The sequence below is a fragment of the Alexandromys fortis genome, unplaced genomic scaffold (genome assembly GCF_014885135.2).
Source record: "Alexandromys fortis isolate MF-2015 unplaced genomic scaffold, M_Fortis_MF-2015_v1.1 scaffold_65, whole genome shotgun sequence".
Lineage (NCBI taxonomy): Eukaryota > Metazoa > Chordata > Mammalia > Rodentia > Cricetidae > Alexandromys > Alexandromys fortis.
The window spans coordinates 8,008,833-8,034,609 of record NW_026067986.1 but is presented as its reverse complement, the minus strand read 5'-3'; the positions used below and the strand labels follow the sequence as shown (position 1 = coordinate 8,034,609).

General features: G+C 44.9%; 2 protein-coding genes across 2 annotated transcripts in view; one reads left to right on the top strand and one right to left on the bottom strand.

Moving 5' to 3' along the window:
- The first annotated feature begins 328 nt into the window (after nt 1-328).
- On the top strand, nt 329-21,683 carry CUNH2orf88 (chromosome unknown C2orf88 homolog). The gene is made up of 2 exons (XM_050159256.1): nt 329-1,107; nt 18,315-21,683. The coding sequence occupies exon 2, from the start codon at nt 18,487-18,489 to the stop codon at nt 18,799-18,801; it is 315 nt and encodes a 104-aa protein (XP_050015213.1). The 5' UTR covers nt 329-1,107; nt 18,315-18,486; the 3' UTR covers nt 18,802-21,683.
- Nucleotides 21,684-22,689: 1,006 nt separating this feature from the next.
- The window catches only part of Hibch (3-hydroxyisobutyryl-CoA hydrolase), a 45,752-nt gene continuing 42,664 nt past the window's right edge, over nt 22,690-25,777 (bottom strand). Inside the window, exon 14 of the mRNA XM_050159165.1 lies at nt 22,690-23,685. Within this exon, the coding sequence (XP_050015122.1) occupies nt 23,570-23,685 (116 nt within the window). The 3' untranslated portion in view covers nt 22,690-23,569. The remainder of the gene's footprint in view (nt 23,686-25,777) is intronic.

Below are 25,777 nucleotides of genomic sequence, written 5' to 3'. Positions count from 1 at the left end.
GAATCTCGGAGACAGAGGCAGGCATCACATGAAGCGAGCGACAGCAAGGTCTAACTGAATAATGGCCATGTTTGGAGGTCCCTGCTTCGTTAAAGAGTAAGAAAATGGTCTTTCGGGATATTTTGTTTTGAGAAACAAGCGTGTCCATCGTTGTGGATGGGAGGATAGAAAAGTGCAAGACGGGATGCATTTTCAAATCTGTAAATACTCCGGAGCACTTTTGCTTCGCTCTCTCACGGTGCCAAGTCCTTGGTCGGGCGGAGTCTGCAGGGTAGAGCTGCGAGGTGTGAGCCTTGGGGTCAAAACAGTTTTCCTGCAAAGCCGGCACCAGGGCGGCGGAGCCTTCTCGGGGAGGGCCAGGGCCGGGGCCAGGCTGCAGGAGGTCACCTGCGGAGCCGGCGCCAAGCTGCAGCACCCGGCGTGCCGCGCCTGCTCCCACGCGGACGGAGATCAGGTGATGTCGCAGCCCAGGTGGCTCCGGGGAGGTGGGGCGGGAGAGTGAAGCGGTCAGCTCACTTAGCTTTCGTACTCGGCGACGACGATCTAGATCCCGCTGGGGAGGTGGCGCCGTGTGGATAGCGTGCAGGGGACCGGCGTGCGAGCGGTGGCCCAGCCCTTTGGATCTCTGGGGCCGTGCCTGGGACTCGGCGCTGGGTGGAGTAGCCCCTGGCGGTGCCAACGCGGAGGGCGTGCTCAGTAGCCGCCGCTTCCCTTGGCTCCACCTGCATGATACCACCCGGTGAGGGCCGCGAACTCTCGAGTAGAGCGAGGAGGGCGGGCTTCAGGAGGAGGAGCCGGGGGCACGGGCCGCAGGACGCCCGCCCTCCGGGAGTGGCCACTAACTTGACCCAGCTGGCGTTCACGAGGCGGCGGAGACGCTGTCCCTGCAGCCCCGCCACGCTGCGCCCTTTCAGGCTGCAGCTCCCACCCTGTCGCCACGCTGCGCCCTTTCAGGCTGCAGCTCCCACCCTGACGCCAGCGCCTTCCCCGGAGCAGCTCCTGACCCGGGAGCCCCGGCTGCGGCCAGGGGCATGAGGCTCGCCGAGCACCCACGCCGAGGCCGTGCAGACCCACGATGGCCGCACAGCTACGCCGCCCCTGTGTAGGGTAAGTGAACATCTGGGAGGTGGGTGCCCTGTTCGGTTGCTGTGACCTTTTCCCATTCCAAGCCAGGAAAGCTGGAGTTGAGGGAGTTAATTGCGTGGAACATTGCACAGCTGTCCCGGATACATCCTCACAACCCAGGTCCTTAATTGAGCCGCTAGCTCCGCCCTCCCGATCTTGTTCTCAGCCCTCGAATTCAAGTATTTCTTTGTGGGGTGCAGATTCCCTTCCCACCTGAAAAGTGAATGAAGGGTTTCAGGTAAAGGCCGCTACAGGCGCACGCCAACCTGTCAGGCTTGTGCTGAGTGGCACGTGCCGAGCGAAGTATTGATGCCTTGTACTCTTGGAAGCCGTGGGAGGCTGAATCTTGAGGGGAAAACATGCAAATGAGAAAGAAGTGGAAGAGTAGACGGTTAGGTTCCTCAGCCGCCAGAGAAGGCTCTGAAAAGTAGCGAGTTTCTGTCTCCGGTCTGACCCCTCCCGGTCCTTTATTGGCGGTAATACCACACTGTAAACTAGTGACTAGCTGCATAAACTGCTACATCTAAATATCAGATGGAGATTTTTGAGGTACAATTTCAGGGAATTAAAGCGTCTATTTCTACTGGGGCAACATCAGCAGGCAAATAATCTGGTTTTCCTCCGAATGAAGGTTCCTGAGATAGCTCCCGTGCCCGTATAGATGGGGACTAATGTTATTTAAGCAGAATGGTTCTGGACAAAGTGTAACTTCAGATGTGACCCTTTTCTTCTTTCTAATAACGTTCTAGTACTTTCCTCTAGTGGTCTGCCTGCCCTGTCAATTTCAATAGACTGTCCATACCTCACTTCTGGTAGAAGCTAGGTTTTGCTTGGCCACTTCCATGTCAGAAAACTCCCTGTGTGTTTGGACGTGACTCTCCCTTTGTGTCAGCAAGGCCTTGCTGACAAGGGCTTCCGGGGACCTGTGTCTCCTCAGTCCTGCCCTAGCCAAGAACCTCCCGGCTTCTGAAATTACATGCAAGAATTCTTCTTTTTGCAAAGGAAATCTAAAACTTCCATCTGCAGTCCGTCCCACTTACACCCTCCCTCCCCCCCCCCAAAAAAAGAAAATACAGAAAGAACGGAGAAAAGAGAAAGGAAAGGCCTGAAGCGACAGTTGTGTGTCTGTTTGGCTGGCTTCACAAGAGGGAAACGTTAACTCACGCGGTACATATAGGTGCTCAGAAGCCACGGCAGGCTTGTCTTTAAATGAATAAACCAAAATTGATTAAACAGCGGTTTTATTGTGAACAGTCAGAACACGACTCTCTACCAAAAGTCAACTTGACCAAAACACCACAGATGTAATTTATTTGATGCCAGGTAGACTTTATTAATCTTTAAGTTGTGCAGCTTCTTGCTTCCTAAGTGGACGCTTTCTCTTGGTTTCTCTCTCTTTAAACCTCTAATTTCCACTTTAACAGAAACATTTCAGCTCTGATTCTGACAGCCATTGTGTTAATTCTCCACTTTCGAGAACGCCCAGCACGGGTCCTTTTGTGCTGAAGGTTGCACAGTTAGGAGCCCAAGGCACGGTGGAAAGGCTGCGCCGTGAGGAGCCTGGGCCACGCCAGAAATGGCTCTGGAGGTTTGAACTTTGAAGCCTGGCACGCGCTCTTCTACAGGTCTTAAAATGAGGCTAATGCCATCCACTTTCAGGCCCATTGCTGAACTTCAGAGGAAGTCAGAAGAGTGGCTGCCAGTCTAGTTGGTCCCTATAGACAGTAGTGAGTAGGGAGTTCGGCGCTTAAATGGTTCTAGTCTGTCGGTGTTTTCTCTAAGGATTTCAGGAAAGGAAAGTTTAATCAGGTGCCTTGCGGGGAAATAGCCTCCGGCTTTGACTCCGAGGGAACCAGTCAGCGACCGACTGGTAGAAATACAGACCTCTGCCCCACCCCAGCCTTGCCTGATCGTGCCTTTAGTTTTACTGGAGATTTATGTCAAATTAGTCTATATGGCTTGGGAATTCGAATTCATCTTCTCCTGTATTTAGTATTAGATGCTAACATTAAGACCAAGTTGTGCGAGTGGTTTCTTGAGACCTTCCCACAGGTTTTCGGGAGATTCCCAGACGTTCATGTGTTCACGACTCGGGGTTCTCTCGGTTGTTAGCGTCTGAGGGATCGGGACGGGAAGGCATGGGCCGTTCACCGCTTCCGCTTGTCCTGTAGTTCTCCCATCCTTGCCAGCTTGATGCTCAGAAGGCAGAGGACAGCCGCGTCCCTTCTCTAATTAATTAATGCACCATCTGCCTTGGGATTCTAGGATTCTGCTAACTAGGGCCCATGTTCCATAGCAAATGCACAATGCAGAATATGCACCAGATTGGAGGCATCAGCATGTTGGTAAGTTCCGAGTCTTGGAAGTAGTAAATAACTCCAGATAGCTTGTGGTATGGAAAACACTATATTTTAAGAATTCATTTCTTAAAATGAAGAGTAGAGAAATCACACATTTTTCACAAGGGGCGGAAGGTAAACAGAGCCAAGAATCTAGATGGCAGAGACACAGGGATGCCAGGGAGTCCTTGTAGAGTAGAGGTGTGTCTTCTGTGGGGGCATCATCATCAGAACATTGTAAACATTAACCTGAATCCGCTTCTCCAACTCTGCAGAAGCCTTTGTAAATGAACAGTCTGAACAAAGCGAATAGCATCAAATCCACTGCTTATGCCCAGCATCTAACACACTGAAGACACGCAGGTTTCTGGAGAGCGGACACACTTTAGAAACATCCTTCCTCACGTACTTTGTATCAGGAAAGAAAGGGAAAGGGGAAAAAATGTTCCCCGTGAGGAATGTTCTCACCAGGAGAGAGCACTTACAAACTCAATAGCCTAGATACCTGGACATGAGAATTTTAGAGGCTCGGGGGGATTCTGGAGTCTGTAGAGAGGAGATAGGGCTTCCCCATCCTTGAAGACAGTCTTTGGTGTACGTGGGGAAGCGGAGAGATGGTGCAGGGTGCAGATAACGAGGAGTGGGGGATGTTTCAAGTTAAGGAAGGGCCAGAAGCCAGAGATGGACATGGAAGCTGAAAACAGCCCAGCACTGAGGAGGAGGAGGAGGAGGTGCCATTGTGTGAGTGCAAAGTCCGGAGCTTTTAAATGTGTTTCTGTGAGCCCGCCCTCCCCTGGACCACTTTCCCATCCGCCACAGGCAGCAGATGTGATAACTCCTTAGCTAAGACGTACAGAGTACGGCATCATGAAAGAATCCGTAAGCTCGAAATAGCCAACTTTTCCGAGTTCTTGTCTCTGTCCTAGCGTCCAAGTGCATTTGAACTCCGAGTTCTCTTGCGTCTTCGCACAAGAGCCGTGCTGCTTCTCAAGGCTCCGAATTAGACACACTGCTGCCTGGAGGTTAATTTAGTGATCAGCACATAATTCCCTCCCGCTGTTTGCACTCCCTACTCGTTCTGATGGAGCTGAATTGGTTTCACTGTGTAACATAATGCCTGAATTGAATATAGAGGGAAGGAAAGAAACTCTTTCGCTGTCCTATGTCAGGGGCGAATGCTTGAGCATCCAGCTGCTAAAAGGCTTAATCACGTGAACATGCAACACGTGACACGACGTGCCTTGAGAATTGGGTCTGAGGTTCTAGATCATTCTTTCTTCACTAATTGGCGAGAAGCTACGTCTCACTTTGCTCCGGGACGTATTTATAGTACTGGAGGAACTAAGACTCAGTTCAGTATCTGCCCTCATCAGGGAGCGGCCAGGGAAAGCCCGCGAGGGCCACAGGAGACAATCAGCTTGGACTACACGAGAGAGAGAGAGAGAGAGAGAGAGAGAGAGAGAGAGGGGCTTTCACAGCCAAAGAAAGGCGCACGTCACAATTCTAACTTCCAGCTCCCGTATGACGGCTGCCAACCTCCAATTTATACGTCTTTTCATAACTACAGTCTTAAGACATAACTCGCTTAAAATAATCTGATTCTCCTAGGTTTTGGAGACACTCCAGAGAAAAAGGGAAGGAGAGATCTGCTCTGGTCCCAGGCGGTTGAGGATCCCCACCTGTTTTTTTTTTTTTTTGTTTTTTTTTTTTACCACGTCCATGGTGGAGCCTTGTTTTTTAGCACGTAAAACCAAAGCACCTGGTTACCAAGGACCTGGTTTGTAGAATCTCAAACGTCATCCTTACACTTAGCCATGCTATTTTCTCGACCTAGCACTGAGAACCCGGCCCCAGGTATGAACGCATAGGAGCTCTTGGTGGGCAGCCACACGCTGTTCGTGTCCCTTGAGCCAGATGTTCTGTTGGTGACCTTCAGGATTACGTCAGGATTGTATTTATGCAAGTTCTAGCTTTTGCTTTTTTGACGCAGAGGAACATTAAGTGGAGTCTGTTTGTTTGACCATGTCATTGAATCCTCCTGTAAATTTATTTTATTATATTTCAAGTGAGTGATTCTCAATGTTCCCTGAACAAAGACCCCCATTTAAGACTCAGTTTTCGTGGATCCTTACAAAAAAAAAAAATCACAGAATTGTTGGATGAATTATTAGAGGACAAATAATGACAAATATGCCGTCACAAACTCAGTGACATATTATAAAAAAAAATAACAGATATTTTGCATGCCTCTGCGGGGAGTGTAGTGTGTTTGTGCACACGCGTGTGTAAATGTGCCAGAGAAAGACACTGGATCTCTTCTCCACTCACTTCCCGTCTTAGGTTTGGAGACATGTTCTCACTGAGTCTGGAGCGTACGGGTTCAACGAGACTGGCCAGCAAGTCCTAGGACTTACCTTGTCTCTGCGACCCCAGTGCCAGGATGCTGGATGCATCTTCATGCCTCCTCTCTCCTCTGTTAAGCACATGGTACTGAGGATTGAACTCGGGTCCTTGTGGTTGCATGGCAAGCGCTTTACTGAGCCATCTCCATCGTTCCTTCAAGGAGCTTTTTTTTTTAATGAATTAGCATTTTGATTAAGTATATTTACATGGAAACTGATACCGCATAAATATACATGCATGTTTAAGATGTGTGTGCGTGCGTGTGTGCATGTATGTAGGCTTGCATTAATTCAAGGCAAAGCCCATTTAAAAGCCACAAGGTGAAGCAGATAGCTTTTACAGAACCCTGTGAAAGGTTTAGAATGTGACGTAAAATGAGCCAACCATAAACCCAACCTAGAGTTTAAAGCGAGCTTTTAGCTGTTCTCTGCCTGCTTATCTATCTGACAGATTTGAGTTGTGGTTTTGCTTGGTTGGTTTTTTGTTTTTTGTTTTTTGTTTTTTTTTTTTTATTTTTATTTTTTGAGGCAGGGTTTCTTAGTGCAACTGTCCTCACTGTTCTGGAACTTGCTTTGTAGACCAGGCTGGCCTCGGATTAGAGATTCGATTACCTCTGCCACCCAGGTACTCGGGGTTAAAGGCGTGCATCACCACCACCCGCGGCTGAGTTATTTTCTTAATTATTATTTTTTAGATAATTTTTCCTTATGTGCAGTCTGTGACAGCTTCAAACTCAGTTCTACTTTGTCTCCTGAGCTGTATAATTTCAGGCACTTGTCACTACGCTCAGTTTTCTTAGGTCATTTTAAACTGCACTGCTTGCTTTGGTTTATTGATTTATGCCCTTTTCTGTATCATTTATGTCCTTCCTACCTGGGATTAATTTTTCCTTTTTAGTTTAAGGTGAAATCGGGTGACCAATTTAAGCTTTGTTTTTTTGCTACAAGGATTGGAATCTATATAATTTATTTTACATTGAAAGATTCACTTCAGGATTTTAATATGTTGAGGCGTTTATTGAGCTGGAAATAGATTTAATTCTTTTTCAATCTCCTCTCCACCCCATGGGTGACTTAACAATGATGCGTTTCCAAATATGTGGGACTTTTCCCACAATTATTTTATTTATTTAACAACTTTATTATTTTAAAAAAACGTAATACCAGGGCAACTGGGATATGGATTTTGTAGAATTTCAAGTCTCGACCTCTGCTCGACTCTCCTATACCCAGTCTGCTCTGGTGAATGCCCCATAAGCACGTGACAGGACTGCCCTCATTTCTGAGTCTCTGCTCGGTGGACCATGCTTAAAACATAGATTCATTTTTGTCTCCGCATAATCCATTCCTGCTAAGCAATATAAACCTCCCAGCTGTGTTGTGGCTTACTTCTCCTTTCAGTTCTGCCCCGTTATGGCTCTTCATGTATTTTCAAACTATCACTCACATACATATGTATATTTAAACTGCACCTCTTACAGACAGAGTGTAGTTCGTGTTTCCAAAAGACATTTCGGGATGAGTGCTGGGTTCACAGCGTAACTGAGCGGGAGCTGCAGAGTCCTCAGACATCCTGACTGCAATCCCTCAGCTTCCCAGGCTGCCCGCACCCCATGGTTTGACACCCGTGTTTCACAAGAAGCAACTGCTTTGCTACGCCATGACCGCCTAAGGTCCACACTTTATATTAGGGTTCCCTCTTGGTTTTATGTAATTCATGGGTTTTGACGAGTTTAATACCCAGCATTATAGCAATATAAAGTACTTTCACTGCCCCCAGAATCGTCTGTTCTCCTGTCCCTTCTACCAGCCTCCATCCATCATCCTGTACCCCTGTCTTTCACTGTCTCCAGAGCTTTGCCTTCTCCACAACGTCAGAGTCGGAGTGACAGAGCACGCAGTCCTTTCAGACGGGCTGAATACCTCACTTCTGTCTAGTGCTGAACACTGTCCTGTTATCTAGATGTACCACGGTGTATCCACTCAGTGTATCCACTCAGCAACTGAGGGCGGACTGGTTGTTCCTAAGTCTTAGCAGTTGCGGAAAAGACGCCAGAGTGTAGACTTCTGGGTGGGCCTTCATTTTCACTTGGGTGGCGGCCAAGCAGTGACGTTGTTGGATGGTGGAGAAAGAGTGTGTTCACTGGGTAAGAAGATGCTAATCTGTCCCCAACTTGACTACATCACCCGTGTTCTCGCCTCCAACACGCAGGACCCCGCTCCATACTCAGCTCCGTCTGGGGCTTTGGACTGTCCTCTACTCTATTGGGTTATGCTGTATCTGAGCGCTGGTCTAACCTGCAATTCCCTAATGCCATATGATTTTCTTAACTGCTTAGTCGCCTTCTGAGTCTTCCACAGTGAGGAGAAAGTCTGCACGTTTTGATCAAATCCTTCAGTTTTGTTACTGAGTTTCTGGAGTTCTTTGTACACTTGGATTTTAGTTGTTTTTTTTTTTTATTTTTATTTATATTTTGGTATGAGTTCTCTGTATGTACACCTGCCTTCCAGCAGAGGGCACCAGATCCTATTATGGATGGTTGTGAGCCACCATGTGAGTGGTGGGAATTGAACTCAGGACCTTTGGGAGAGCAGCCAGTGCTCTTAACTGCTGAGCCATCTCTCCAGCCCATGGATTATAGCTCTTATCTAAGCCATTACAGTGTTTTCTCCACGCCAGTGCCTGATCTCATTTTATTTAAGTGTCTCATAAAAAGCGGAGCTTTTAATTCTCGTGAGAACAAGCATTCTTTTACTGAGCATGCCTTTGGTGCTGGACCTAAAAAGGTCACCACCAAACCTGATATCATATATAGGCTTTCTTGGTGGTGGTGGTTTGTTTGGTGTGTGTGTGTGTGTGCTGTGCTATAGACGTGTTAGGTTTTAAGTCCACAAACTGTGAGTTCATCTTATTTTCTTTGCAAGTGTACACTCGCTTCTCAGACCACTTGCTGAAGATTGCTCCCTCCACTTCTCTGCCTGGACCCCAAATCAGTTGGCGATGTTTGCTTAATTTGTATTTCATTGGTCTACTATTTTTTATCTACCTATTTTTATTTATTTGGAGAGCACTAATTTCTCATTTGTGAGTGGTTATCAGTTGGAGATAGCTTCGGGGTTAGGGACCGGGGGCTTGTGTCCACTTTTCTCAGCGCTGGGATCCTGTCTGACACAGACCTGGGCAGGTCCTGTGTCTGCTGCCATAGTCTCTGTGAGTTCCTCCGTGCGTCAGTCAGTCGCGCTGTGTTCAGAAGGCCTTGTTTCCTTGGATTTTATTTTTTGACTAACTTGATAATTTGTAATTAGGGATTTTAGTCTGTTTTCTTCTGAGTGGTTTTTACACGGAAGGTGGGCATGTGTCTTCTCTTTGTGTTTTTGAATTTGTGCTTCTGGAGGCTGAACTGCTCATACGTTGGTCAAGGCTAGCCCAGAGGCCCAGGCCCGGCCACGTTCATTTGTAGTGGGTTTTTGTTTGTTTGTTTTGGTTCTTCAAGACAGGGTTTCTCTGTAGCTTTTGGAGCCTGTCCTGGAACTAGCTCTTGTAGACCAGGCTGGCCTCGAACTCGCAGAGATCCGCCTTATTTTCCATCTTTTTCTTCTGTGCTTCCCCTTTCCGGTCTTCTCAGTTTAAGGCATGCAATTCTTCACAGCTTGGATACTGAATGATACTGAATTATCTTCTTTGTGGCTGCTTTGTTTTGATTTTTTAAATATTTCCCTCTCATTTTCAATGGCTTGCTTGCTTCAGATAATATGCCTCTTTCTTCTTGCGTTTGTATTTTCTCTTAATTGTACAATGTCAATTTTGCCAATGAGACTCTGATTAATCTTCATGATCATATTTTTCCTTCATGTCCTTGGATATATTTATTTGAAAGTTTGAGTAAGTTCTATTAAATTCTGTTCGCTATTGAACACTGGGTAACTTGGGGGTCTGGCAGTACGCTGGCTAGTTCTACGCCATCTTGACACAAGCTAAAGACATCTTCGAGGAAGGAACCTCAGCTGAGAAAATGCCTCCCTAAGATCTGGTTGTAGGTAATTCCATAGGGCATTTTCTTAATTAGTGATCCACGGAGGAGGACCCAGTCATTGTGGGTGGAACCATCCCTGGCCTGGTGGTCCTGGGTGCTGTAAGAAAGCAGACTGAGCAAGCCATGAGGAGCAGGCCAGTAAGCAGCACCCTCCATGGCCTCTGCATCAGCTCCTGCCTCAGGGTTCCTGCCCGGTGTGAGCCCCTGTCCTGACTTCAGTGGTGAACTGCAGTGTGGAAGTGTGAGCTAAATCAACCCTTTCCTTCCCAGGTTGCTTTTGACCATGGTGTTTCATCACAGCAATAGAAACCCTGACTAGGACAAGTAGCCATCTCTTTTCTTGACTGTAGGTCATTTTCTCATTTCTCTTCTTGACTTGTAGTTTTTTTTACTGGATGTTGTGTATTGCTAACATTTTGAATAGAGTCTGGATTGTGTCATCTTTGTTTAAATGACGATTTTACGCTTAAAGTGAGACTACTTCTGTTCAGCCCATGTGCATGCCTGGCTGCCTCTTTTTAGAACTGAAGTCTTCCTGGAATATGACTTTCTCACTTATTCATGTGTCGTCCGTGACTGTTTCTGTGCTATGAGTATATTAGCGGGTACTTGCGTCATATGCTGAGTGCGTGTTTGTCTGTTCAGACTGCTTCAACCAAATACCATAGACTGTTTACAAACAGCAGGGACACACTTCTGACTGTCATGTGCTAGATTAGTCCAGTTCTGCCCAGACACCAGCAGATCCAGAGTCGGCCCTGGAATCAAAGCTGCCGCACCCTCTCATGGCAGTGAAGGGCGGGAGTTTGGGATTTCTTTACAAGGTCGGTATTACCATGATCCTATTTCCCAGAGTTCCCAGTTTAACACTGCCATGGGAGGGACGAAATGTCAGTACGGAATTGGGGGAGCAGTCACAAGCCCTGTCTACAGTGATGGCTGAGAAGCCTAAGCCACATACTCTAGTTCTTTAAGACCTTTGCCTGAGCCTTGTTCTTGTTATTTCTTCTTTTGAGAACTGTATATATACATATATAAATATATATATAGACAGTTATCTATATATATTGTTCTTGTTTTCTCTTTTGAGAAATATATATTTACTTTATATATATGTATATATATATGTGTGTATATATATATATATACTTCTATGCTCTTCTATTAGGTCCGTCTGATGTGCAGCTGGCAGATTCTCCCCCACCCAATGACCTTCCTGTGTACAAGTTCCTTAGCTTTATGAGGTCCGCTTGTCCACCGTTGGCCTCAATTCCTGGGCCAACAGAGCCCTACTCATAAAATCCTTTCCTGCACTTACACATCTTGCATGGGAGTGCCTATGCTGTCCTCTAACAGTGTTAGCATTTCGGGGTTCATACTGAGGTATGTGGTTCACGTGAAGCTAATTTTTATGCACGTGACAGACAACTGGTCTGATGTCATTCTCCTGTATGTGAACGTCCAGTTTTCCAAGCAGCATTTGTTGATGCTGCTGCTGCCTTCTCTTCACTGTGTTTCTGGCCTCAGTAACAGGTGGCTGTAGGCATATGTACCCATGTTTGGGTCTTCTCTTTTGTACATTGGTCTCTCTATATATGTTTTTGTTCTAATACCACACTGTTTTTATTACTATAGCTCTATATCTTGAAATGTGGAATGTTAAATCTCTCTACTACTGTTAGGTTTTGTCAGAATTGCTTTGGCTGTCTTGGGTCTCCTCTGTGTATAAATTTTTGGATACTGTTTATTTCTGTAAAGACTGATATATGTATTTTGACTGGGACTGCATTGAATCTATATCACTTTGGGCAGGATGGTCATTTTCACAATATTAATTCTAGCAACCCACGAATGTGAGGTCTTTGTATTTCTTAATGTCTTCAGAGATTTAAAGTTTTTATTGTAGAGATCCTTTTACTTCCTTGGTTAGGTTTATTCCAAGATATTTTATTGTCTGAGGCTATTGTGAGAGTGCTGCCATGATCTCTTTCTCAAGAGTATTTGTTGGAGATGTAAATAAAGATGCTACATGGTTTTGTAAAGTTGATGAATTGTTCTTTCTAGAAGTTCTCCAGAAGACTCTATGTGTGTGGCCTCTTATGCATAATATATCATCTGCAAATAGGGATAATTTGACTCCTTTTCCTATTTGTATCCCTTGCTGTACTGTCCCAGTTAGTATTTTAAGCACTAGATTGAGGAGGAATGGACAACCATGTCTTCTTGATTTTACTGGGATTGAGTATTCCTCTACTTAGGATAATGTCGGCTATAGGTTTGCCATATGTATCCTTTATTGTGCTGAGGTTTATTCCCTCCAGTCCTGTTCTAGGATTTTTATCATGGAAGTATGTTGGATTTTTCTCTAAGATTTGTTTTTCCTGTGTCTATGAGATTATATGATGTTAAGCCCACTTATATGATTAATTATATTTATTGACTTGTAAAGTCAACTTGCTCCTGCATGGTGAGTTAATCTTTTGACATGTGCCTGTATTCTACTCACAATTACTTTATTGAGAATTTTTTTTTTAATTTGTGCCCATCAGACACATTGGCCTACAGTTTTGTGTGTGTATATGTGTGTTCCTGTTTCGTTACCTGTATTTGAGTAATACTGGTTTCATAGATGGCATCTCACAGTGTTCATTTTTTTTTTAACAGAACTTACCTCAAGTTTATTTGTAAAAATAGTATAAGGTCCTGAACATCTGCAAATACTGTGTAGGTGTTCACACCAGTCCATCTGTCTTCACATCGGCAGACTGAGACCTTTTTTATGGGGCCTGGGCACCTTTGGGAGCCTGAGCTGCAGCTGAGGCCTCTGCCTTGGCTTGAACCTTGGGCTTTGTTTTTTGGAGCCAACGACTCCTGGCCATGTAGCTTCTAATCCGCTTCCCAAGCTTGGGGTGAGCAATTAAAGCCAGACGGGTGAGTTTGCGGCTGGGGCTCTTTGGCACCTTGGGCTTCACCAGGGCCTTGATGGCCTCCGCACGTGCGTTCACGGCCTTTGCATTATTTGCCTGCATCTTCTTCAGGCCTTTCTTGTGCTTCTTGGCAAAGCGCATGTTCCTCAGGAACTTGGGGTCGACCCCCTTGAGAGATTCTTATCTTTGTGACCGGGGTTTCTTGATGCCGTTTCTGTGCCATTTCTGGGACTGGTTGTGTGTGGTGTGGTTCTTGGACTTGGCCATGGCTGGACGGTAATCGGCGGCTCCTGAAGCGCCTGCAACCGGAAGAGAAAGAGCTCAATTGTTTTTTTTTTTTCCCTTAAATTTAAGTATTGGCTGAAGATATTTGAAAGTCAAAGTTGGATATATGCTTTTAATTCATTTGTCTGGGCTTTTTTTTTTTGTCAGAGGTTTATTATTACTATTATGTTTATTACGTTATTACTGTTTCAGTCAATTCATTTGTTAGGTTCAGGTCTTTGACCTCTGTTGGTATAACTTTGATGTTTCTATGTACCTAGAATTCACATTTCTTTTAGATTTCCCAACTTGATGGAGTGCTGGTTTTCTAAGTATTCTCTTATAATATTCTGAATGTTTTTAGTGTCTGCTGTAAATGTCTCACCATTCATTTCCATTAATTTGGAGCCTCTCTCTTTCTTTTGGTTAGTTGGGCCAAGAATATGTCAATCTTGTTTACTGTTTCAAAGAACCAGCTCTTTAGACTCATTAATCCTTTATATTTTTTATTTCATTAATTTCTACTTTGGTTTTTATTTCTTGCTGTCTACTGGATTTGGGCTTGTCTTCTGTCTTTCTAAATTCTTGAGCTGCATCATTATGTCATTTATAATATTTACAAATATTATATAAATTTATTTATGCTCCTTCGGGTTTTGTTTTGAATATAGGCACACGGAGCTATAAGGGGTACTTGAAGAACTTTTTTTTAATATTTATTATGTATACAATATTCTGTCTGCATGTATGCCTGCAGGCCAGAAGAGGGCACCAGACCCCATTACAGATGGTTGTGAGCCACCATGTGGTTGCTGGGAATTGAACTCAGGACCTTTGGAAGGGCAGGCAATGCTCTTTCTTAACCTCTGAGCCATCTCTCCAACCGAAGAACTTTTTAAAAAGTGCCTCAAAGGTATTGTGTTTTCAATTTCATTTTACTTTTAAAAAATTTTTACTTTATTTTGTTTCTGTAGTGTTCATTGTCCACTAATGAGTCATTTAATCTCCACGAGTTTTACACTTAATAGAAATTTGTTTGCGATCATTTTTAAGTTTTATTGCATCATGGTTGAAAAGGGCACTTGGAATTTTTTTTCTGAATTTAAGATTTTTTTTTTTTTTTGCAACCTAGGATGTGGTCTATTTTAGAGATGCTTCCATTAGCTTCTGAATAGAATGTATATTCTTTGGTGTTTATTCTGCTATTAAATCCATTTGATGTAAAATGTCTGAGGTTTCCTCTATTCTTTTTTCAGATGAGTTATCTACATGGATAATGAGTTATCTATTTATCTATCTATAAAGTGCATTATTGAAATTACCTACTAGTACTGGGCTGGTACTATCTTTAATTTCAGCACTATGCTTTTTTGTGAAATCGGGTGCCCCAGAGTTGCTCCATGTGTGTTTAGTATTGCAATATTATCTTGGCTAATTGTTGCCTTGATCAGGAATGAAGTGCTCTCCTCTTCCTGTGTAGCTTTAATTTGAAGTTGAATTTTGTCAGATATGTGGATGGCAACCGCTGCTTGGTCCCATTTGCTTGGAGCATTCTCTCCATCCTTTCAATTTAAAGTGGTGCCTACAGCCAAGTCTCTGTCAATAACAGGAAGATATTGTTTTAGTCCACTCACCTAGCCTATGTCTTTTGATTGGAGAATTGAATCCATACATTTTTAAAGTTATTATTCAAGGGTGTGTATACTGCAGTAATTATCTTGACTTTTTTGCTGTTTCCGTTGTGCTTTGCATTAATTATAGCTTAAATTTTTTAAGAGTCTCTTGGACATGTGTATTCCTCTCTTCAGTCTAAAGTACTGCTTCCAATATTCTATAGGATCATTTTGGTAGACATGCAGTTTTTAGGCTGTTTATATCAGGAGAACTTTTTTTTCCTACCGTTTCTGTTAAATAGTTTTCCTAGATACAGTGGTTAAGGCTGCCACCATGTCTTTTAGAACTTTAGAAAGCATTCCTTCAAGCTCCTTTGGCTTACAAAGTTTCCACTGAGAAATCCACAATGAATACTTTGGTGAATTTGCCTTTCTATGTGACGTGTTTTTTCTGTTGCAGCTTTCAACACTCCTTCTGTATGCATAATTAGAGTTTTAAGTGTGGTAGCTCATAAGTAGCTTCTTTTCTGGTCTTGTCTCTTTGGTGTTCTGTATGCTTCTTGTATCTATCTATAAGGGTTGTCTTTCCTTAGTTTGAGGAAGTCTATTTTTATATTCTTAAGCTCTGGTCTATGCCATTGACTTGGGATTCTTCTTTCTCTTCTTTGTCTTTAATTAGAAGATGCGGTCTTATCTTGGCATCCCACAGTTCCTGCATGTGCTTCTCCTGTGTTTAATGTTTCCATATTCTTTGCTTGTGTGGTCTAATTCCTTCATCTTCAATATTCTATCTTCCACTTAAACCATTCCATGTGTATGACCTTCCTCCTCGTGTTTTCTAACTGGGCTACAGCATTTTCCAATTCTACCTTCATTTCAGTTTGACTCTCCTCAATATTTCTGTCTCTTCGTCAAATTTGTTTTTCAAATTCTCGATTGCCTTTGTCATTTCATTCAGCCTTATTTTTGTGGGGTTTGTTGGGGGGGGGAGCATCACACAACACATTTTTTCTCTATGTTCTAAGTTCGCTGAGCTGTTTTTGTCTTAAGCTCCTTGAATTCTTTGATGAAGTCTGTGACTGTTCTTTTAAGATCTGTGCCCTACGCCTCAGTAATGTGATTGATTCTTACTAGAGGACATTTCTAAGTGACTGCTTTTTAGAGGAGACGGTTTTGTTCTTTTGTATTCTGTTTTCCGATGAGGTTTGTGCATGTGGATATTTTTCTTGTTGGTTGTATGTTTGGTGCAGACCCTGCAGATGGGGAAGCACACTGGCTGTGTGGTCTGTCCCAGGTCTGGAGGTTGGAAGGGTTTGGGAAGAGCCCCTCAGTCTGAGCTGGAGCATTGGATGTGGGACTAGGCTCTATCCACGGATTGAGGTGAATGCAGGCAGTTTGTGGAGCCACTAGGCTAGACTAGAGCCCAGATTGCGCTGGCCAGGCTAGACCTGTAGCTTTAGGATGGGGAGATAGGATAAGGTCTAGAAGATAGAGGTTGCTGAGCAGGTGCAGATGGGATTCCTCAGAATGGGCCACAGCATTGGGTATGGGCCCAGAGGAGTGGTGTTGAGGGCAGGAGGCACAGAGATGAGAGAGCAGGCTTACCAGGCAAGGTCAGAGTGCAAGGTGCTTTGCTGTGGCTGGAAATGGAAGACAGGTAGAGGATGGGGCCACCAGATAAACCTGCTTCTGCCCCTTTGTTTATGACAGGGTGCTCCAATCATTTCCACGTTAATTCTGTCCAGTGACGATATCACTTCTCAGTCCAAAATAGATTCTGTGGTAAGTAATTGCATGCTCTGTGTTAAGAGATCTGTAGCCAAGGTAGACCCAGTGTCAGTGAGCTGAACAAAGCAAACAAGACACTCAACACCCCCTTTGAAAAACCTCCCTCAAAACCAGAACATGAAGTGTGACATACAAAACAAGTTTAAAAGCAGAAGCCTGGAATTCCTTTGTCCCCCTTTTCTTTTTTATATCTTATTTTTTAAAATTATTTTTATTGAACTACATATTCCCCCCTTTTGATCCTTACTTAGTGGTGGGGACTGTGAGTATATTAAGAGAAAAACCATATATTTAAAGAAAAATGTAAAACAGTAATTTCCAAAGGGTTAATTTTTCTAGACTTTGAGTACAAACTATTAAAAGTGAGTTGACATATAGTAGCTTTTACTTTCTAGGGACCAGAGGTCTCAAAAATAACAACTTTTTCATTTTAAGACATTTTGGTGTTCTTTCTGAAATCTATTCAGGTACTGTGGACAGGAATTGGTGGCTTCATCTGTGCTCTCCAGTGGCTGCATGTCCTTAATGTAGCCACCTACAGAAACCCTAAAGTCCCATCTTAAGTCAGTTCGTTCCATAACAACACCCACTTAAGACGCAAAGGCTGCCACCGAGTGTAGCCTGCTGTGTAAGCACCCACAGGAGTAGCATGAGGGTACTCTGGTTTCTTATACCTTCATAAATAACTTCATAGGCTGTATTTCATTCAGAAAGAAAAAGTAAAAACCCAGGTGGCTCCTGAATGTCTGTGTTATCCAGTGCACACACAGATGTGAAGACCATTATCCTCTTCTCACCCTTAAGCTGTAAAAATCTGGCCAGGGGACAAAGTCAGACCTGAACAGCAGCCTCAGATGGGTGAGCTCACAGGGATGCCAACAGGAGCACACTTCGTTTTATTCTTCCTAATAGTAAGGATCAGAGATCAGCAAACGCTTCCTAACTATCCAGTGTCACCGTGGTTAGCAAGACCCAACCATACACCATACATAAACAAAGGAGCCAAGTCCTGGTGAACTTTTCTTTGTAGACAATGTTTTGTTTTGGTTTTGAACGTTTTGGAAGCAGCAGTGGTTGCCACAGCTTGCGCAGCTGTGGGTGTGTGGCCACGGGGGGATGTAGAAATGGCAGACACACACAGAGAAGCTGGGAAGAGGCGGGATACTTACAGTGCACACTGCTAACATCCATACTCCAACCAGGGGAAGGCTTTGCTGTTTCCCTGAGCCTGGAGCCCTGGGATCCTAGAGAGTAATGTTCATGACATGAATGCTCACTCATTCCTGCAGGGGGACATCTGCTGCCTCAGGGGGCACCGTCAAATAAGAGGCTGAATAAAAGGACCCAGATTTCAAATGGTTATTTTGAAGGATTGACTTTAAAACTGCCTAATTACATCCTGTGGGACACCCCCACCCATGGGGCAGCAGGGGGAGGATGGGAAGAGACAAACAGGAAACACAAAGGAGGGTGACTTGGGAGGGGGTTGGTGGTTTGATGATATGACTAAGAAGTAAGAGGGTCGTAGGGAAACTATGCTCAAAGTACATTATATATGTGTGAAAGAATAAGAAAAGCAAAAAAATGGTGGTGGAATTCAGTCCAAGAATGATCACTTGTCAGTGTAAAATTTTACTTGATTTACTTTGATATGATTTTCAAAATGTCTGGCGAGTATCCTGGCGTTCTCACTGAGTGACTTCTCCAGCTTTGGCTCCTGGGGTGGTTTGCTGAGAACCCCGCTTTTCTCACAAGGAACTAAGGACTTCCGGGTCACCACACCATGCAGAACCTTGCGGTGACAACTCCCTTCTCTCGGCAGGTGAACACAAGACCCGAGGAGTGCTGAAAGGGGCCGGTGGTCGCCACAGAGGCAGGCCCCAGAGGAAGCCTGGTCACTACTGCCGTCAACAACCCTGCCCTGTTTCCCAAAGATGCTGTTGACGTCGTCTTAATTAACACCGCTCGCCTTCAGTCCGCCAAAGCTCTTCACCATGGGCTGCATGAAGTCAAAGGAAACGTTTCCCTTTCCGACCACATTAGACATCCACAAGCTACATGAGAGCGAAATAGCTTTCATGCCCGATGACGGCTGTCAGACCAGGACCCCTTCTCCAGTTAGACCCCAAGTCCAAGAGGACGTGAAGACACTCCCGGAGCCCAGTCCCGTGGTCCTCGAGTTCGCAGAGCGTCTGGCCAATGAGATCGTGCAGGATGCGGTGCAGCAGTGGGCATGCGAGAACATCCAGTACTACAACATCCCCTACATCGAGAGCGAGGGCTCGGACACTGCCATCGCCACCGGGTGATGGCGTTCCGCTAGGCTCTGGATGTGGTCGGTGCTAGTTTAAATACACGAGAAAAGTTTCAAAACCCCACCTGGATGTACAGCCATGTCTATATTAGTGTAGCGACGCTCACGATGACTTACGGCTTTAGGCAGTTCTATGTTAACATCGTTGTATATCTGCTCCATCTTGAATTTGGGTCACAGAAAGGAGGGGCAGAGGCCTTGTGGCACCCAGCAACCAGCTGAGCTGTCTGCCCAAGCATGTTCTCCCTGAGGCAGTGATGGCATTATCACCAAAGAAAACACTGAATAAAAAGTGCCCAAATTTCAAATGGTTATTTTAAGGGATTGACTTTAAAATGACTATTTCTGTTAATATATACCAAAAAAATTTTAAAAAAAGAAAAGCACAGACCAGGAAAAGGGGTTTCCTTAAAATGTCTTCACAAAGAACTGAACTCCAGCCATAGTGGCCCACAGCCTGTCTGCATGCCAGGGACTGCCCACTTCCTGACACCTAACTTATAATCAGAGAGCCAGCAGGAAAGGGGGCTGCCTCGGATGCTCTAACTAGGAAGTTCATTTACAGGTGAGAAGGATACCTGATGCCCAGGGCCTCGGGGTCATCCCACTGCTTTGCCTGGATGATTTAAACTTTGCCCATCACAGCCATCTTTAAAGGATAATTTATCGGAGCCATGACATTAGTTTACTGTACTGAATTAAGAAGCCCTTTGACACCTTTTATCCAATATGTCTTAATGACAGAAGCCCAGTCTGCGAGGAGAAAAGCCAAGCCCAGTGTCGTGGCTAAGCGTGGGTAAAGCCTCCTGCAGTGCTGGGGCGGGTGCAGAGCCAGTACACAGGGGGTTGTAATTCTCCTCCACTAGACAGCAGAACAGAACTCTCCTCCCCAAGGGAGTACCTGTGTGGGATTTAGCAGTCACGGGGCGCTCTTAGCCACAGATTATAGAAATGTTATAAATTAAGCATTTATAGTATATACATTAGTATATACTGTTAAGAACTCAACTATATAAAGCTCAATAGTAACAGAAGACATAGGGCAAAGCCAGTGGAAGAATGGAGCCGACTGTCCAGGATTGTCAGCAAGCTGTGCTAGACACCAGGTCTAACTAGAGAGAGAGACGGCCCGCCCACACCAGCCCTTCAGCCATGTGGTTTGTCAGCGTCCCTGAAATCCAGAACCACTGGAGAAAGGCTTTTAGTACCACTAATGAGATAAACAGGTGCTTGGCTTTGCCGATAACAAGAAACGTTGCCTCTAGTTGATCCAAGCCAAAAAGAGTGAATTCTCCAAGTTTTAGGAGCAGAGAGGCTGTTAAAATGAGCTGTTTTTCAGTTTGCTTTCAGATACCTGGCCACTCCGCTAATTTTACTAAGCCATGGGAAGCGTAGTACCCCGCTACACCTGCAATCCAGTAGCTCACAGAACTAAAGCAACCCCTCCTGTTCCCGGCTCTGCACGAACGTCCCTCCCAGAGTGGAGCCCTTTCCCTAAGTACAGTCTCTAGTTTGCAGAGCAGCGCAGCTTCCAGCGTCTGTGCTGATGACTCGGGTCACCAGTTTCACTCATCTGGTTTCTCCTATGAGGTCACATGGTGTAAGGTTTCTTGTTATTCACAATATCCAATTAAGGATATAAAATATGTATGCTGGTCATAACAAGAAGACATGTACGCAGAGATAACAGCAAGTGGGTATTTCAACTTCTCATTTCTTCCTTGTTGACCCCCACCCCCCAGGGTGGAGCAGAGGTGTCTGCCAGGTCTGCTCCGGCTGCCACCCCCTTTCTGCAAGTATGAACGGTTTTAGCGTGAAGTAAGCACCGTGCCCTCACCTAGTCAGGCTTTAACGATATAGTGTCTTCTAAGTGACCTGTCTTTGGAATATATGAGAATTGCACATCCGCCCATGAACAAGGAACCACAAAGCTTACCTAGTAGGTGGATAAACCCTGTGACGAAGGAGTTGAGCAAACTTTATACCACACTGGATAGTTGTCAGGACAGACTTTGCACTTAGCGAGACACTGTTGATAAGAAATCAGCCTCCTTTCACGCCTTCGCATTAAACATCTGATCCTCATTTGAAGTCTTTCATTAAGGAGAGATGAGCGAGAAGGGAGGCCCATAAGCAGAGAGACGGCCGACTCATAGCATGGTGCTCACAGCACCCGTGGACGGGCGGAGGGATGCTATCAGCACACGGTCTCCCAGAGGCGACCGGGGGGGGGGGGGGGGGGGGGGGGGGGGGGGGATCAGTGGGGGAAATCAACGTGCCAATCCTTATGTACTAAGACTCTAAATGCCACAATGGGCTTCGCTGTAGTCTCTGGTACCATCACCTTTTGGTCACGGGCCTTCGATCTAGAACTCTCCCATCTTAGCTGCCTTATCAGTTCTTTGCAAACTACCTAGACCTGTTATCACTTAAAGCACAATTTTCAAGGGGACGCACAGGACTGTCTTAAGCCCAAAGGACTTTGTATCATTGTCCCCTAGGCATTAAAATAAACGTGCAGAAACGGGAAGCTATGCACGTCCTGCTCGGCCCCCGCTGGCGCTGGTGGGAGGGGACAGAGTACACGTCTACACTTTATGACTTTAGGAACCACAAGCTATACATGGACACATGATGTCAAGAAACAGTGATGTGTATGTCAGTCTATACACATGTGGTGTCTGTGTGAAATGACGCAGCCAGCCATGTGTTTCCCCGCGGAGCCAGAAAAGATTTCGCTGTCACTTTATCTACGAAACTCATTTTGTTAGCAAAGTCCCTTCTGTAGGAGTTAACTCAGAAGTGCTATATTTTCCCAAAAAAAATTTTTGTGAAAATGTTTTTTTTTTTGCAAGTATAATAAAAGTCCAATTAAATGAGCTATCAGTACTTACTTGATTGAAGCAAACACTTGTGGTGTGGTCCACCGATGAAGCAAACACTTGTGGTGTGGTCCACCGATGAAGCAAACACTTGTGGTGTGGTCCACCGATGTCTCACATAAAGACTTCTAGTATATCTTGCTAACATGGACACAGACAAGCCCTTGGGTTAAGGTCTCATTTCGGAGCTTTAAGAATATAGCTGTAACACGTGGTCAATATCGTGGTATTATTTCTGAACTGTCTGGAGAAAAAGGCCATCATGATAAAAATTAAGAGCTGAGGAAAAGTAGCCTCCACCTGTGTGGGGAGGTGCAGGCATGAGCTCAATGTTCCTTTCATTTCTGTTGGTTTTGCTCTTACCTCAATTCTCTTAGTTTTTCCAGGAGCCTGGGATGAAGAGGAAATTATACCAAGTTATAAAACATATATAGCTGACTCTAATATAAAATTATCCTGACATAAATCTGCCAGGGGCTGGGGAGATGGCTCAGTAATTCAGAGCACTGACTGCTCTTCCAGAGGGCCCAGGTTTAATTCCAGTGCCCACATGGTTACCCATAATCATCCAGGGACCTAAGGCCCTCTTATGGCTCTGCAGGCAAAATATGCACACACATAAAATATTTGAAAACTGTCAACCTCCAGTTACTAAAGACATTTCTATTTTAAATTGCTTTTGACTTTTCCTACAAAAGTTTGATATAACTTATAAAAAGCAAGGGTGTGTCTGTCTTAGAGACTGGAGTTCCTTAATTCCTCATTTTTTTCAGGTTAGCAAATACTGCAAATAATAGGCATAACTTGCATTTCTACCGGGAAGATATGTTCTGATAACCCGGAAAAGCTAAGGCAGAGAGCAGTCTGGAGATGGAGCTTCTTTTCCAGTGAGACTCTTCCTCTTCCTGTTTACAGAGTAACTCTTCCATTAAGTGCTGTTCCAAATTCATTCACGTTTTCTTAAATGAACATTTGTAAGGCATTAATTAACATACCCCCTCTAAATTTCAGGGTCTTTATTTCTGATAATCTATACATAATTTGATTAATTAACACATAAACTACCACTGGAAGCCAATGTTACCGTTTTAAGGAGAGAATGTAACTGAAGACTCTCTGGAGTACTGGAGAGTTTCCCATCTTTTAAACCAGGGCCCAGCAAGTCACTCCTGATGAAGATCACAGGAGACACTTGAGACGTTGCGGGCCATACAGCATATGTCATGGCGTCTTAGGGTTTCTATTGTTGTGAAGAGACACCATGGCCATGACAACTCTTAAAGGTAAAACATTTAATTGGGGCTGGCTTACAGTTCGGAGGTTTAGTCCATCATCATCACGGGGGACAAGGCAGCTGTGGTGCTGGAGAAGGAGCTGAGAGTTGTACATCTTCATCCACAGGCAGCAGATGCGAAGGAGCACAGGAGACCTCAGAGCCACCCCACAGTGACATGCTTCCTCCAACAAGGCCACACCTCCTAATCACTATTAGTGCCACTCCCTATGGGGGCCATTTTCTTCCAAACCACCACACAGGGCCACTTCCAGTAGCCTAGATACAAGGATGGTTTTGCTGCAGTAAAGTGCTAGAAACATAGGCCTTTGACATCAGCTAACTGTCGTATCATGAATGACTATAAACACCAGTGCTTCGACTTCAGGCGACCATCGGATCATAGAACGTTAGTCTTCATTTCTTCTCCGACAATTTAAAAGTGAGGAAGCCATTTCCAGTTTGCAGGCTGGAAACGGGCAAGCTGAGAGACCGAGCACTAGCCTCTGTGATATGTTTACTGACCCTTACTCCAACATAAACTTTAGGAGGTCTGCAACATAAACTTTAGGAGGTCTGCAACATAAACTTTAGGAGGTCTGGCCACCTCAGAATTTCAGATCACTGCTACCCAGAGATTTAAAATAGCCGTTCAGGTCTTCATTGGTAACTTCCTTTAGACTGGCCGGGTTCCATCTGGGACTCTGGTCTTTGTCAATGAGAACTGTGAAAAGAAGGTGGAGACATTAGCACAGCCTGTTGTGCCACTATCAGATGGACCACCGAACTGATACCTCTACCTTACTAGGCATTCTCTTCTACAGCACATTTTTTCTGCAACGTGTATGCTTTCAATAAAACCCAGCAAACTAATCTAGCAGTTTAAATATTCCTCTTCCAGCCTCAGACAGAACTATAAATGAAATCTCTGTATTGCAGACAGCTAAATCACGTATTGGTGCAAGGGGGAGGGGAGGCAATGGAGGGCAGAGGGCCCAGGCTTCTAACCAGGCTTTGAGAGGAAAATTAATTGCTTGAGGTAAAGGAGACTATATACATAATTAAATGTAGATGTTACCATTTTACCAAATCCTCTAGTATTAAAAAAAAAAAATCAGACCACCATCAGGTAATCACAAAATCTTCTATTCCTATTTCATTACAGATATCACTCTGGGTAGCCACATTATATCTCCATGGGATTCTAAGTGTAAACAAGAAAATAAAAGAGAATCCTGTTTTCTGGGGTTAGTGGACTCAGGTATACACAAGCTATTCAGGATGTGTGGAGGGAGGGGATTCGGGAGCTCAACCTAGAATTGCAAACAGCTTAAAAAAAGCGTGATACGGGGCTGGAGAGATGGCTCAGAGGTTAAGAGCATTGCCTGCTCTTCCAAAGGTCCTGAGTTCAATTCCCAGCAACCACATGGTGGCTCACAACCATCTGTAATGGGGTCTGGTGCCCTCTTCTGGCCTGCAGGCATACACACAGACAGAATATTGTATACATAATAAATGAATAAAAAAAAGAATGTTTAAAAAAAAGGCGTGATACGGTAGCAAATCTCAGACATGCTTAACATACATAACTTTAATAAAGAGTGGAAGTGTGTGTGTGTTTCCATGTCTGCTTTGTTGTTGCTTGCTTGTGACAGCACAGGAATTGAACCTTAGACCTCTTGCACCCTGGGTGAGCATTCTGTCATTATTCTCTACTCCCAGTCTCAATATACAGGCTCTGGATACTCAGAAAAAAACCCACCAAATTAAGTACAGTTGGAGCAGCAGTCTGGGAACCAAGGAAGAAGGACGCCTTGTTGTATAGGTACAGCTTTCGGCACAATCAAATGCAGATGCTGGAGAGGTACGTGTGTTTAAGTTTGTTCTGAGATGAAGTCTCAGGTACCTGGGGGCTGTCGGTATGCAGCCAGCTTTATACTGGACTGAAAGCTTCTATTTCCTAGCCAGTGTCAACAGAAGACTGGTCCTGGGGTCTGCTTCCCCCACGACTTTCCCCCTTCAGTTATGGCTACCTCCTTGGGGTTCCACTGAAGGGCACAGGAGTGAGCGCTGCGCACATCTGTGCAAGACAGAAAATGCTGCCCGTGCAGGAAGCTCGGCCCGCAGGAGGGAGAGCTTCTGACCCTCAACTCTGCTGGCAGGGTTCACTTTCATCTTCCGTAACCAGAAAGGAGGTTCATCCTAGATGTCAACATTAAATGTGCTGACACAGCGTTGTAGTTATAAATCACAGCAAGAATACCAGACAGTCTTCTCCCAGCAGATGCTCCTGTCTGAGTAGAGTCTGTGCTGAGCCAGGAGGCAGCAGTGTTGTCTCACTGCGAGCTAACACCTGATCCTGGCACTCAGCAAGCTGAGGCAGCGAGACAGCAGGTATCGGACCAGCCTGGCCCACACGGTAAACCTTGTCTCATAATAAAAGACACCCCCCCCCACCGCCCAAATTTAGAAAGAAAAGTAGCTTGATAAGCAGTTACTTTGGGTTTTTGGTTATTGTTGGTGGTGGGTTTTGGTTTTGGTTTTGAGACATGATCTCTCTGTTATGTGGCTCTGGCTGGCCTGGGCCACACAGAGATCTGCCTGTCTCTGCCTCTGCGCTGTCCCACAGCTGCCAAGCACTTGCTGTGTGAGTGTGATGGTGACTAAGTTATTCACGTCACACTGCAAATGAAGAGAATTTTACAACAGCAGAAATTTACCAAATCTCAGGGTGCAGAAAACACAGCTTTTTACTCAGAAAAATATTTCTGGGGTTGTAGAGTATAGGCCGATGGTAGAGCAGTAGTCCCCGTGTC